At 36.1% G+C, this 15,424-nt stretch overlaps 1 protein-coding gene across 1 annotated transcript in view; it reads right to left on the minus strand.

The window, feature by feature from the left end:
* Positions 1–2,365: 2,365 nt before the first annotated feature.
* LOC150097770 (m7GpppX diphosphatase-like) overlaps positions 2,366–15,424 on the minus strand; it is a 49,178-nt gene continuing 36,119 nt past the window's right edge. Inside the window, exon 4 of the mRNA XM_090406985.1 lies at positions 2,366–2,632. Within this exon, the coding sequence (XP_090263111.1) occupies positions 2,366–2,632 (267 nt within the window). The remainder of the gene's footprint in view (positions 2,633–15,424) is intronic.

The following is a 15,424-nucleotide window of genomic DNA, read 5'->3' on the forward strand; positions in this document are numbered from 1 at the left end:
GTTCTCAAAGAACTTAATTCAAGATAATTATTTGAAATATTCTGGAAAAAAAAAAACAGGCTGTAGACGTTTCAAATTATGTTATTTATTTTGTTCAAAATCAAATTTCATAGAATACTTCGCAGATTGCCTGAAGGAGGGCACTTTGACGACTTTGCTTTATACATAATAATAGGAATATCTCTAATCATATCAAATGGGAAGTGGACATACTGTGAAAAGTATGAAATACGAAATCAGAAGAAAGTAGATATTTATAATTCAGTTACTGTGAGCGGTTGTGGCAGCGGTAGAAGAATTCAAAACAAAATTATAATGAATTCTGTATAGAACATATACAGAATTACAGAATATATTGCCTATATGTCTTAGATAATTTCATCATATATATGTGTGTGTGTTGCTTCCACCCACGAAAGGTTATTTTATAACAGTAAAGAAACAGCATTATTATTATTATTACGGGCGACTCCAAGGAGTCCTTACACTCATCGATGAAGGCCCTAAAGATCATGTCCATCACAACTATTTGACATTCACACACTATCATACTTTGCCTTGAACTCATTCACTGTCATAGCACCCACAACAGACTCAGGCAGCTTTTTCCACTCATTCACCACTCTAAAAGTAAAAAACCCAGCTCTAACACCCTTACTAACCACACTCTTGCCCAGCTTCCATGGATGTCCCCTAGTCCTCCCACCACCAGTCCTGTTCTCAAAAATATCCTCTGAATTAATCCTATAGAAACCCTTCAGCAATTTGAATGTCTCAATCATATCTCCCCTTTTTTGCCTATCAACCAATTTCTGCAACCCACAAATCTTCAACCCATTTTCATAAGGTTCATTCCATAGACCTGCTATCATCTTGGTCACTCGCCTCTGGATCCTCTCAACCTCCTCCCCATCAAGAAGAAATCTAAGTGACAAGATCTGGGCACAGTAATCAAGATGGGATCTTATCAAGGCTCGAGATACAGAGGAATTGAAATGAACTCTCTACAACTAACAATAATATTTGTAAAAAAAAAAAAAAAAAGTTGGCAGTGTAAGGCGTCTTCCCCTCTGTAACGTGATGCCCTGAGCGAATGCCCAGCTCATCTAATGCTTCCATCAGCTCTATACCACACATAGCGAAAAACAACTTGCAGTTTTTGCTAAATGTTATTAAGAGGCGCAGTATTTAGTGCATATCCACATTTAATAAATGCTAATATTAATATGTGCTTTTATTTATTTATTATTTTTTTTTTCTGCTCACTTCAGCACCACTGGAAGAAGGCACCCTGATGCGAAGCATCACCTGCTTACTGTGTTAAGCTGACTCTGAATCTATGTTATCCTTTGCATTTGACTGCTCTATTGTTCTGCTGGATTTTTGGTGTCATTTTTGAAAACTATATTATAACATAATGCCTAGAAACATATCAGAAAATGCTCTACGTACAATAATATACTAAAAATACATTAACTAAAAACAATAAATCAGAAAAAAATACTGTCTTACAGGAGCTTCAAATAACATGCTCACACTCAAAAATAGCCTTGAACCAGACTCCATCTTATAGTATTAGGTATTGTACAGACAAGGAGTGTCTTGAATAGAAGAGGGCAAGTTTTTTAGACAATGAGGAGGCTATGGATGTGATGTGATTGTCAATAAATGTTAGGTATATATGTCAGCCCAGAAGGAGAAATCTGATCTTTGACTTGGAGATGTGAATGTTATCAACAATTAGGGTAAGTGAAGTAAAGTGAGATTTTTCTTAGGGAGAAAATATCTTTGCCCTACTGGAAAATAGTAAGTAGATCAAGATTGGTTATGGAAGATCTTGAAGCTCAGATCATTTAAACACTGTAAGGATTTGTTTGTCATCAGCAGACAGAGTAGAACTGAGGTTAGTGAAGTCAAAAACTGTTGTCTCCAAATCTGAGCTTGATTTTGATATATATGGTGACTGCATGAATAAGAGATAAAAGAAAAATGCAATTTAATATTGATCATAAACAGTAGCACTGGGCATATTACTTTACTGGATTTGGGGGTGGGGGTGGGGACTGGAAAGTAGAAGTAAAATCATTCACAAATTTCTTTTTTTTTTTTTTTTCCAAATTATTCACAAAGTTTGCTTAATGTTCTGGCAAATCACTAAATAAAACTTTATAGAGTTGAATTTCAAATGATTAATGAAACAGAGTAAAACGTAGAAAAAAAAAGTTTCCTAAAATGTTAAAGAAATCACTACTTCATTTTCTAAAAAAATATATTTATAAAAACAAGTTGATCTAAATCATTTGACATAATTTTTTAGATAATAAACAGTTACAAATTTAACATAAAAACCACATGAGATATTCAGTCACAAGATGCCTCTTTCATGGAATTTGCCATACAGTTCATTATTTTTTTCAACTGCAAAACAGAGCATATGTGTTTGGTAATAATTTGGCTGATGCTCAATGTTGTTTATAACATTATCCAGAAGGATAGCCTTTTCTAGATAAATACCAGGAGCATTGTATGATAATGATGTAAAATGGACATGTAAGTGGTAATATGAGGGCTGATAGTGAAAATATATCCTCAATTGACTGCTTTTCATACCATATTTCTCTTCAATAGCCATCTGAAAAATTAATATAGAAAAACATTTATTTGATTTGTATACACACAAATATACTGAAATAGGATAATTTGTATATGAGAGTTAATAATATTGGTTTTTTTAAAAAAAAAAAAATTATGTTATAAATAGTTCAATTTTGTTCCCATTCTCTCTATAACGATAGCATCAACGATTATCTTTTACAGATAATGCTCTTACTTGTTTTGGGTAATTCTAACAAGTAAGAAGAGAAATGAGTAGTAGTTAAATAAGAAATCTATTATTTTTCTCATGTAAGACTTTCATATATGCATAATAATGTGTTGTATGAAATATTTAAAGTCTAAATGGAACTTTAATTGTGTAAAACCACCATGACACTGCTGGACACCTCTGAGTCAAGCCATAACAATATTATTATTATTATTATTAAACAAGACCTCATGGAGTCAAACACTCATCTAGGAGGTCCTTTTATCTCACACACATCTCATCATACCCCGTCTTAAACACATTCCAACTCCTTGCAGACACCACACTCTCAGGCAAGGCATTCCAATCACTCACAACTCTGCACGAAAAAAACCTGCCTCTCACTCCCCTACTCACACCCTCTTTATACAGTTTCCAGGGATGACCTCTGGTTCTCCCCTGATCTCCCACTATTCTCTGTAGAACTTCTCCAACATTGTTCCTATAACAACCCCTTACCAACTTGTAGGTCTCTATCATATCTCCCCTCTTCCTTCTCTCCACTAGACTCTGCAAATTACATCTTTTCAATCTTTCCTCATACTCGACATTCCAGAGGTCAGAAACTACCTTAGTCAGTCGCCTTTGGACCCTTTCCAACATCTCTTCATCCTTCTGAAAACCAGGTGACCAAATCTGGGCACAATAGTCCATGTGCGGCCTAATCAAAGCCTTATACAATGGAACAAGAATCTCCCTACTTCTACACGTCAGTGTCCTCCGCATCATTCCCAGAAGTCTTTGTGTCGTCTTCACAATTTTGGCGATGTGTCCCCTAAATTTCAGATCCTTATCCACTATCACCCCCAGATCTCTTATTTCCTCTACTTCCAACAATATATTCTCACCAAGCATAAATTCTGCATCCCATCTTTGTTTTCCAAATTTTAAAACCTTACATTTTGCAACATTGAACTCACATCCCCATTTGCTTGCTCAATCACTCAATTTATTCAAGTCTTCTTGCAAGGCCACATCTTCACTACTCTTTATGGTTCGTCCCAACTTTGCATCATCTGCAAACAACTGAATATCTCCATCCAAATCTTCGCCAATATCATTAATATACAAGTTAAATAGTAATGGCCCTAAAACAGATCCCTGAGGCACTCCACTAGTTACTTTCCTTTTCCTGGATATTGCACCCCCATACATAACTTGTTGATACCTATCAGATAGCCAGTCTCCAATCCAATGCACTAATCTAATATCCAACCCCATCTGCTCTAGTTTGACTGTCAACTTATCATGAGGTACTCTATCAAAAGCTTTTGTGAAATCCAAGTATATTACTGTGTATCCTTCTCCTCTGTCCAAGGAAGCAGTCACTTTATTGTAATAAGTAAGTAGATTACTAAAACACGACCTCCCTTTAGCAAATCCATGCTGTCCATCAAAGATTATACCATTGTTGTCAACCCAACTCTGGATCCTAGTTCTCACAAGCTTCTCCAACAACTTAACCACAACACCTGACACACAGATAGGCCTATAGTTTGATGCTTGAGTTCGATCACCTCCTTTATGAAGTGGCACACATCTTGCCCTCCTTCCACTCTTTAGGGACTTGACCGAGTGCAAGACTCGTATTAAAAAAATATGTCAAGGCAGGTGTCAACTCTCTGGCACATTCCTTCAGAATACGCGGTGATATATTATCAAGTCCCACAGCCTTATTTACATCTAGTTTACTCAACTCCCCAAACACCTCTTGCTCACTTACAGTCAGTCTCTCCTCCCCATCATCAACTGCTCTTAATCTCTCCATGAAGTCACATTCACAAGATTGAAAGATCTTTATGAACTGCTCATTAAGTATCTCCACCACACATTCTGCAACAGCTGTCTTTATACCATTTCCTCCAATCAATGTCATCCTTCCATAATCATTCTTTCTTTTGCTGGCTACATATCGAAAGAACTCCCTAGGATTCTTTTTAGCTTCATTAGCTAACTGCTGTTCATACCTCTCTTTAGCTACTCTCACCAACCAGGTCACCCTCCTTGCCTGGTCTTTGTAGACCTCATGAAATTGGTTACTTCCACTTCTCTTATGCTGCCTCCACAATGTCCTTTTTCTCTGTATTACATGCTTAATCTCTTTATTCATCTATCTCACACCTACCTTATTTAACCTTCTCACCCATGGTATATATTTAGACATTGCATCTACTAAATATTTTTTGAAAATCCCCCAAGCTGCATTGATCTCTTTTCCAGCTAACTCCTCATTCCATGCTACACCTGCAAGCTGTCTCCTGAGCTCTTCATAATCACCCCCCTTGTAGTTCCACATATACCCTTTTTTCACAGGGGTCCTTGCACTGCTGGCAACCACCCAAGTAATCACCTCATGGTCACTTTCACCAATTAGTGGATGATTTGATACCTCATTGATAATTACATCCTCCGATGAGATGACCAAATCCAAGACCCTTAATCCTCTTGTGCCCTCTGTTACATACTGTCTGAGGTAGTTATCCCTCAAAAACTCAAGAAACTCATTTTCTTTACTTCCAGTTGCTATCTCTTCATTCCAGTCTATATTGCCATAATTAAAATCACCCATAATGATCACCCTTTTCTTATTTGCTTGGCTTATTTGACTATACATTTCACTATCACCACCATCCACATTACCAGGTCTATAACAACATCCCACCAAGTATTTGATTCTATTCACCTCTATCTCACACCATACTGCCTCAAAACCACTGGCCCCATTTCCCTCTTGCATCTCTACCTTGTATGGACATAACTCTTTCTCTATCATCAATAGCACTCCCCCTCCCTTTTTACCCCTTCTATCCTCACGAAACACATCATACCTTTCCATCTCTATTCCTGTCAGGATGTCATCCTCATCTAACCATGTCTCACTTATTCCGACAATCTCTGAGTGCACAGACGCAATTAGTGCAACCATTTCATCCACCTTGTTTCTTATACTTCTAGCATTGGTATACAAACACAACAACTCATTTCTGGATCTACAGCTAGTTCCACTGATACCACTCACTCGATGTGATCTCTCCATGCTGGACTGGGGCCATTTCCCTTTCTGCTTCTTCATTTTAGAACCCTTTGCAATTCCATCTGTTTCCTTTTGATCCCTGATCATCCCATTACTTTCCTGCCTACACATGCTCTCACCTCCTCTTGGAGCATCCACCTTTCTCACGCTGTGTATCCCTGTCCACCCTGAGCCTCCCCATTTCCCTGCCCCTCTTGCACACCCATTCTCTCATTTTCTATACTCATACCACTCACTTCCCCATTCATTTCCACTTCTTCAATCTCTCCCGTCTTACTCTCCTGCTCTTCCACATCACTCCCCTCTCGATCTGATTCATTCTCTCTATTCACTTCTCCACTTTCCAGCAGCAGTCTCTCCAAGCAACTCACACCATAACCACTCAAATGCAGTCCATCGCTCCCATACAGCTCACTTCGTCCCTCAAACTCATTCCACACATTAACAAACTGTACTCCCATCTCCTCACACATTTCAGCCAGAATATCATTCATAATCCTTGCTGTCTGCCTCATTTCACCACAATCATACCTAGGCAACACACTGACTATCCTTCCTGTCACACTATTCTCCTTTATCTTTCCAAGCAGTCTCCTGACATTCATTTTGACATGCTCTTTGTTCTCTCTCAAATCATTTGTACCAATTAATACAATTAACTCTTTTGCTCGTTCCCGCCTCATATTCAATGCCTCAATCACTCTACTCATTTTACCGCCTGGAAGACATACCTTGTGCATTTTATCCTCTAGCACACCTTTAATAATGGAGTCGCCATACAACGCCACTCGCTCATCTTTTGTTAACTCTTTCATGCCATCATGATTTATTTTAATAGTTTTGACCTGAATTCTCTTAATTTCATTCTACATCCATTTCATTTCTTGCTTCATCCAATCCAATTCACCTTCTGAACCTCGCGACACATTCTCTCTATCATTAAATCTTTCTAACTTTCTAACTCTCGACCCCTCTTCTCACTTTCCCTCTCATTCATCCTTCTTTGTTTCCATACTTTCGGTCCAACATACATCCGACTTTCACTATCATTCTTCTCACTTTCACTCTCACATATCTTTCTTTGTTTCCGTACTTTCGGACTAACATGCGTCCAACTTTCGCTATCATTCTTCTCACTTTTACTGTCATTCATCTTTCTTTGGTTCAGTACTTTCGTTCCAACATGCGTCCAACTTTTGCCATCAGTCATTCTTTTTTCGCTATCATTCATTCTTTCGATTTTTTTTACTTGCGATTTCTGCATCACGCCATTTCTACTTTCATTCGTTCTCTCAATTTCGTTTCTTTCTGCCTCATTTTCGTCCCTTTTAACATCCGTTACAGTTGTCAAATCGCTCTTTTTCTTTTTTCCTGATTTTTTAACATTTTTTCGCCTGTCTTTCTCACCATCCTTCTCTTTCAAACGTGCACTCGCGACACAATCGGTACTAGCACTTTCTGTCATCAACTTCATATTCGCATTCATCAATTCCTCGTTCAGGTCACATTTCGCACACACCCTTCTTCCATCCGCACTAAACATCCACAAATCATTTATGTAATCGAAGGAATACATATAACAGACCTCACACTTAACGAAACGACTGAAATCCAAATTAAAATCATGGAATGACAATGCCGCCGCCATTTTTTTTTTTTTTTCCTCTGCAGGTTACTAGGTCTAATATTAACGATTTCGTATTTAGTTTAAGCAAGAAAAAAAAAAACCCACACTAATAATATCGGTAGCGTACAACGTTTACAGCCGCTCTTACTTAAACAATTATGCATATATATTTAATTATTCCTAGTAAAACTTATCTGAATCAGGAGCTCTTCAAAACACGTCCGTAGCGCTTGACCCACTAGCAATGGTAATCCTGAGATTGTCCCATAATGCAATGGTAATCCTTGACCCATAATGCAATGGTAATCCTGAGATTTGTGACAATTTCAGGTTATAAATATAAATAAGCTGATTATGAATGGCTGAACCTAGAGATAACTATGTGTTGTAACTGCATATTTATTTCTTATTTTCAACTTATATATTTATTTTCTTCTGTTTGTGAAGGAAACAAGTAAGGAAGGGATTGGATTCAGAACATAAAAAAAAAAAAGCGACTTCATTTATTCATTATCACAACAATTGAACGACAACTATTTTTGGCATATGTACTGTAGATAATTTATTATGATCATATATAACATAATTGTTCTGTTTCGGATCATTTTGTCCATGTCACAAATGATCTGATTAAAAAAATAAAAAAAAAATTCCAATGCCTCAACATAATATGGGTCATAAATGCCAAATTTCATCATTTCCATGTCAGATGAGCAGTTTATTCCCTTACATAATTTTGAAATATTTGGCTAAATTTCATTTCAAAATTGTTCACCTTAAACCACAATTGTGAGATGGCTTGAATTTTTAATAAAATAAAGTGAACATAACAAACTTGTTCACAAGATACAGGAAGATGATTTAATGTAAAATCAGGTATAAAACAAGGGTGAATGCTAGCTCCACAGTTATTCATCAGCTATGCTGATAACATTATAAAGGAAAGTGGCTTTAAACCTGATATCAATATAGTGATGAAATCTTTACTAAAGTATAAAGAAAATTCGCATAAGACTTTGGAGAAATTAATCCTTGCTATTTATTTTATGCAGATGATAACCTAAATAAATTCAGAACAAGTCTGCAGGATTCAGATCAAGTCTGCATTGAGTTACTGAGTGAGCACTTTGCAAGAATATATCATCCAGGTGGTGACATTGCAGAAACGAATGTACCAGTAGATTATACGGGAATTGTGGTGAATGAAGTGGAGGTGAGTAGTCTATTGCATAACCTCAATGTCAATACATCTGTGGGATTGGATGGTATACCAGCTCGTGTTGTACGAGAAGCAGCTAAAGAATTGTCAGTACCCTTGACCATTTTGTTTAATTTGAGTCTCGGGTCTAGGTTAGTCCCGAGGGGGTGGAAAGAGGGGAAAATAGTTCCGCTGCATAAAGGTGGTTCCAAGACTGCTGTTGTAAATTACCGACTGATTAGTATATCAGGAATCATTGTCAAGGTCTTAGAGAAATTAGTCAAGAAAAGAATACAAGATTGGATAGATGAAAATGGGATATTGTATGGGGGACAACATGGTTTTGTGAAGGGTAGATCATGCCTCAGTAACTTGCTCACGTTTTATAACACAGTGACTGCTGAAATGGATAGGGGTAATGGGTTTATAGTGATACTGCTGGACCTTGCCAAGGCTTTTGATAAGATACCACATAGAACCCTAATCAGTAAACTGGAGCAGATGGAGATAGATATAGGGTTGGTGAGGTGGATAGGAGGGTGGTTGAGGGAGAGATACCAGAGAGTGGTTTATTCAGGAGTGGAGTCTAAAAGATGGTTTGTGACTAGTGGAGTGCCACAGGGCTATGTTCATGGACCACTGCTTTTCAATTTGTTCATCAATGATATAGGAAAGGATTTGAGAGGAAGTGTTCACTTGTTTGCTGATGATGCAAAGTTGGGTAGAGCAATTATGAGTGCACAGGATGTCAAAATTTTACAGGATGATTTGGATAGTTTGGAGAACTGGGCTAGGAAAAATGGATGTCAATTTAATGTGGCAAAGTGTAAGGTTATGCACTTTGGGGTGAAAAGAATAGCAGCAGTATATCGCATTGGTGGAACCGTACTCCAGGAGATTGATGAGGCCAGGGATTTGGGAGTGTTGGTGAATAGGAAATTGAAGTTTAGGGGGCACATTGCAAAAGTGACTAAAATAGCTCACCAAATCACTTGGCTTCTGAAAAATACTTTAACATGCGGAGACAAACAAGTTGTTGTTCCTCTGTATCGAGCCTTGATAAGACCCCATCTTGACTACTGTGCCCAGTTATGGGCACCAGGGTTTCTTCGTGATGGGGAGGAAGTGGAGAGGATCCAGAAACGAGTGACCAAGATGATAGCAGGTCTGTGGAATGAACCTTATGAGAATAGGTTGAAGATTTGTGGGTTGCAGAAATTGGTCGATAGGCAAAGGAGGGGTGATATGATTGAGACATTCAAATTACTGAAGGGTTTCTATAAGATTGATCCAGAAGATATTTTTGAAAATATGACTGGTGGTGGGAGGACTAGGGGCCATGAATGGAAGCTGGGCAAGAGCGTGGTTGACAAGGGTGTTAGAGCTAGGTTTTTTATTTGGAGAGTAGTGAATGAGTGGAATAAGCTTCCAGAGTCTGTTGTGGGTGCTACGACCGTGAATGAGTTCAAGGCAAGGTATGATAGATACTATGTGAATGTCGAATAGTTGTTCTTGACATGATGTTAGGGCCTCCCTCGATGAGTCTGTCGACTCCTTGGAGTTGCCCAGAACAATAATAATAATAATTCCCTAACAAAATTTGCTATAATAAGTCCAGGTATGAAAATCAGCAATAACGAGACAAGGACTATGAAACAGGCCAGAAGAACACTAAAAATATGAATTGCATCCTGAATGAAGAATCCATACAACAAGTAGACCATTTCATCTATTCAGGCACATTTTTTTTTTTTTACTGAAAATAACAAATTAAATATGGTAATAGAATAACAAAGCTGATGGTGGAGAGTCAACAAATTTATATGGATTATGAGGAGAGTGAACACCAATGGCAAAATCATATAAAAGATAGATACAGTGAGAAGAAATCTGACATTGGTAGCATTCAGGAATGTGTGAATGGAGCTAACCTCAGGCAGTATGGTCATTTGAAATAGAACAAGAAAGATTAGCAAAGCAGATACTTGATCCCAGGAAAAAGATACAGAGGAAGATCGAGACATAGGTGGATTGGTGTAGTAGAAGTACCTTAAAAAGACAAAAATATAAAATCTGACAATACTAGGTCCTGGCAGATAATAAACTAATTTCGAGGGAAATTGTTGATAGGAATTAGTACTACATGATATGTTTACATTACTGTGATAGCATCCTGTATATCCTTTGAGAGTACATGTAAAGAATTTGATGAAGAAAGATGGAGAAAAGTACTGGAAGAGAGAGGTATGAGACTGAGCAGAAGTAAGACAGAGTATATGTGTTGCGCAGTGGGCGGTGGCCAGGAGACAGACCTGGAGCTGGAAGGAAATGTCATCAGGAAGGTGAGAGACTTTAGATACTTAGGTTCGACAGTGGAAGAAGATGGAGGAGGTGAGAAGGAAGTGGGATGCAGGATACAAGCAGGTTGGAGGAACTGGAGGGAGATGGCTGGAGTGTTATGTGATAAGAGGGTGCCGATCAATCATAAAGGCAAAATTTATAGGACAGTAGTGAGGCCAGCTATGACATATGCTATAGAAACTGTGGCCCTGAGGAAAAATAACATCAGCAGGATGGAAGTAGCAGAGATGAGAATGCTTAGGTGGATGTGCGGTGTGACCAGAAAGGATCATCTGAGAAATGACTATGTCAGGGGAACAGTGAAAGTTACGAACTTAGGAGCGAAAATACAGGAGGCAAGGTTGAGATGGTTTGGTCATGTGATGAGGAGGGAGGACGAATATGTGGGAAGAAGGGTCATGCAGATGGATGTGCAAGGAAGGCGGAAGCGAGGGCGGCCAAAGAAGAGATGGAGGGAGCTGGTAGAAGAGGACTTGAAGATGAAGAACTTGGATGTGGTGACAGCCCAAGACAGGAAGGTGTGGAGGAGACTCATAACAAACAGTGACCCCACTTAAGTGGGAGAAGCTGCAGAAGAAGAAGAAGAAGAATATCCTTTGAGAGTACATGTAAAGAATTTGATGAAGGTAACAAAATATTGACAGGAATGAACTCTGAGTTTCATCTTCAAGAGAAACCAAGGAGGCAGGGGATGTCCTTTATCTACTAATGTATTTATTATATAAAGAGATAATAATATGGAAATATGAAATAATAAAATAGAAAAGAAAATACCATCTAAGTATCGAACTATCCTCTAATGTGAATTTAAACACTCCATTTTTGTAGATAACAGGTGATAATTCCCAATTCTGAAGAAACTTCAAAAGGCTATTCTAAATCAAAAAGAAATAATAATAATTAAAAAAAAAATGCCAGCATAGTTGGCCAAGTAGTTAGTATATCTACTCTCCAACCAGGCTCAAATCTCCTTGCATGGATATTTGTGACTATCTTTATGTGGAGATGAATTTCAATGCCCAGTGTGCAACCACCACCCTAATTATTGGAGACCTGAAGTGGCTTGAAAAAGTTCCACGTTTGGGTCTCTAGAATGGAGTTTTCGAACTATGTAAAAAAATAAAAGTACAAAAAAAAGGATAAATTTTAAAAATACATACAAAATCCTTAGCCCACCCACAGTATTGTACCATAAGTTTACATAAAACTCAAATTTAATGGGTGGTAGCCACATAAAAAATCTGAAGATGAGATTTCAGAAAGACAATCTCATCATCGTCGTCATCATCAACAAAAAGAGGCACTTTTGAAAGTCAAAATTCAACTAGAAGTAATGCAGTATTAAAGAACAAAATTTTGGAGCAAATTAATTCTTTCATTTATTTTGGATGACTTTAAAGTAATGTTCATATATATGAAAATTTTGTAATGTTCATATGAACATTACAAAATACCTTTAAAAAAAAAGTATAATAAATTCTATACTTGAACCTAACCTAATACAAAATCTATATTAAAAGTTCACAAGCAAATACCAACACTACTTTATGGAAAAATTAGGACTGTTAAAAGATGAACACAAGTTAATACCAAATGAAATTAAAAGCTTATTCGAGGAAATGAAATGAAGAAAGAATTAAACCAAGAGCCAATGACAGAAAATAAATAATGAAACAGAACTGGATGGTACATGTTGAAAGAATGCAAATAGAAACATTGTCAAACAAGTACATCGGTACAGACCCATCTGGAAAAAAGTGACCAGGTTGTGCATTGAAGAAACTTGTCTAGGGCATAATATGCCGAGATTCTCAAGATGCATGGTAATGGTGACGAAATAAAATCTGCTTTTTATTATCCGAAAACTAATATGCTTTTGCATTTTGCAAAAAGAGGAGTTTCCAAAGAGATCACCATGACTTTGAAGGTCAAAAATTTTCTAAAATCAATTACAAAAATTATTAAATTTACATATTGCTTAGAGGAAAATAAGAGCAGCGTCATCATAATGAGCTATGAGATAAACATGATGTTATCTTTCTGATATAACGTATTTGTCAGGTGGAAATTAAAATGATCCATAAACCAAATATATTAAAAAGTATAGAATTAGTAATTAATATAAGAATTTTATAATTTATTACAAAATAAATTGCATATATTAATATAATTACTAATAATTTTATTATTAAAATAATATTTACTGTTGTGGATAGGAGGTTGAAATATTTGTTATAAAATTTTAAAGAGCAGTTATTATGACAGTTTTAACAAAAGGAGGTATAAAATCTTAAAAATAAAATTTATGGAGGAACCTTTATTCAGAGTTCACAATTTAAGAACATATTGTGATTTTGAAGATGGAAATAGCATCACAGAGCTTATTGAGACCCCACAGACTCATATGGATCAAAAAGTTTTGATGAGAATTTTATTTCAATTTTTTCACACATGCAAATTATTTCCTCTTCTTTCTCTCTCTCTCTCTGACTTTCTGTGATTGTATTAGGAGAGGATTATCAATATGAGGAGATTATATCAATATCATCATCATCACCATCATGTGTATCAAGGATTTAGGCCTAGCATGGCCTGTTCTGGCCTTAGAAGTCATCGTTGAATTGTTTAAGAGGACATCCTGGTTTTCTTTTTCCTAATTGCTTGTACTTTAAGGCTTGTTTTGGTAATCTTTCTGTTTTCATTCTTTGAACATGTTCCATCCATGTATGTTTATATTTTTTAATTTTTTCTATTACTGGTTCTTGGTTTAATTCTTTCATAATTTCTTTGTTTCTTTTGTGATCAAATAGGGTATACTTTACAGTTTTTCTCATAAACTTCATTTCTGCTGTTATTAATCTTTTTTTGTCTTTTTGCTTTATTGTCCAGATTTCGCTTCCATACATTATGACTGGTAGGGCTAATGTATTGTATACTTTTAGTCTGGTTTGTTTTTGAACTAGGTTTGGTTTAAATATACAGTTAATTACACCTGTTATTTTAAAATATTTTGCAATTTTTACATTTATATCTTTTTCATTTTCATATGTGATCATACATCCTAGGTAGTTACATGAATTCACCTGTTATAAGATCTTGTTATCTATTACTATTTTAGTTCTTGCTGGATCTTGTCCTTTAAAGATCATAGTTTTTGATTTTTCTGTTGATATTATCATATCATAATCTTTGGCTATCTCATTTAGATCTAAAATAGCTTTCTATAAGTTATCTTCAGAATATTTGTAATTATTATTTGGTCGTCGGCAAAAAGGAGAGTATTTAAGTTCACTGTAGGAGAAAGTTTAATTCCTTGATGTAAATTTTTATTCCATTTTATTATTATTTCATTTAAGTAAATATTAAAAAGAGTTGCTGAGAGGGGACATCCCTGTCGGATCCCTTGGTTTATCTCTCTCGTATATGATGGTTCGTGATTTAATCTTATTTGTATTTGATTATTTTCATATGTACTTGTAATAGCTTTTAGGATATTATTTGGTAATAATATTTGTCTTTCTTTTAATATGTTTCTTTTAACTTTGTCAAATGCTTTTTCAAAGTCAATAAATGCAATATGTGTTTATAAACTGTATTCTCTTCTTTTCTCTATTATTAATTTTAGGCAAATGGCTGGGTCTATACATGATCATCCTTTTCTAAATCCATTCTGTGCTTCTAAAATAAAGTTTTCAGAATATTTCGTTAGTTTGCTATTTAAGATTCTGCTATATATTTTGTAAGAGGAATGTAGTATACTGATACCTCTATAGTTTTTAAGGTCATCTCTATTACCTCTTTTTTAAAGATAGGAATCACAATTGCTTTTTTCCATTCTATTGGGGGGATACCAGCTGAATAAATTCCAGGATCAATATAATCTTCTCCTCAAACAATAACTGTATAAGAGGATTATGAATACCTTGATAATTCTCTCCTCCTACTATACATAATTTTTTAAACTTCCTCCCTCTCTCTCTCTCTCTCTGATACTTACCATAGGTGTGAAATCATTAGTACTAGATGCAGAAGACATGCAAAAAAAAACAACCAATATTTTACAAGGGTGGTCTGAAAAGTTCTCAGCCTAACAATGAAAAAACAAATTTATAATTTCAAAATTATTTTTATTTTTCAACATAATCTCCCTTAAGACTAATACATTTATTAAAGTGATGCTCCAGCACCATTATCCCATCTCTGTAGTGGTTCTCATTAAGATCTGCAAAATACCCCTCTACAGCTGCAGTCACCTCTTGATTCGAAGAAAAACGCTGACCAGCAAGGAAGATTATTAGTTTTGGGAAGAGATAGAAGTCAGAGGGAGCCAAATCTGCTGAG

This window comes from Typopeltis vanoorti, chromosome 17 (assembly GCF_054136105.1).
Source record: "Typopeltis vanoorti isolate ZY-2024b chromosome 17, IOZ_Tvanoo_1.0, whole genome shotgun sequence".
NCBI lineage: Eukaryota > Metazoa > Arthropoda > Arachnida > Uropygi > Thelyphonidae > Typopeltis > Typopeltis vanoorti.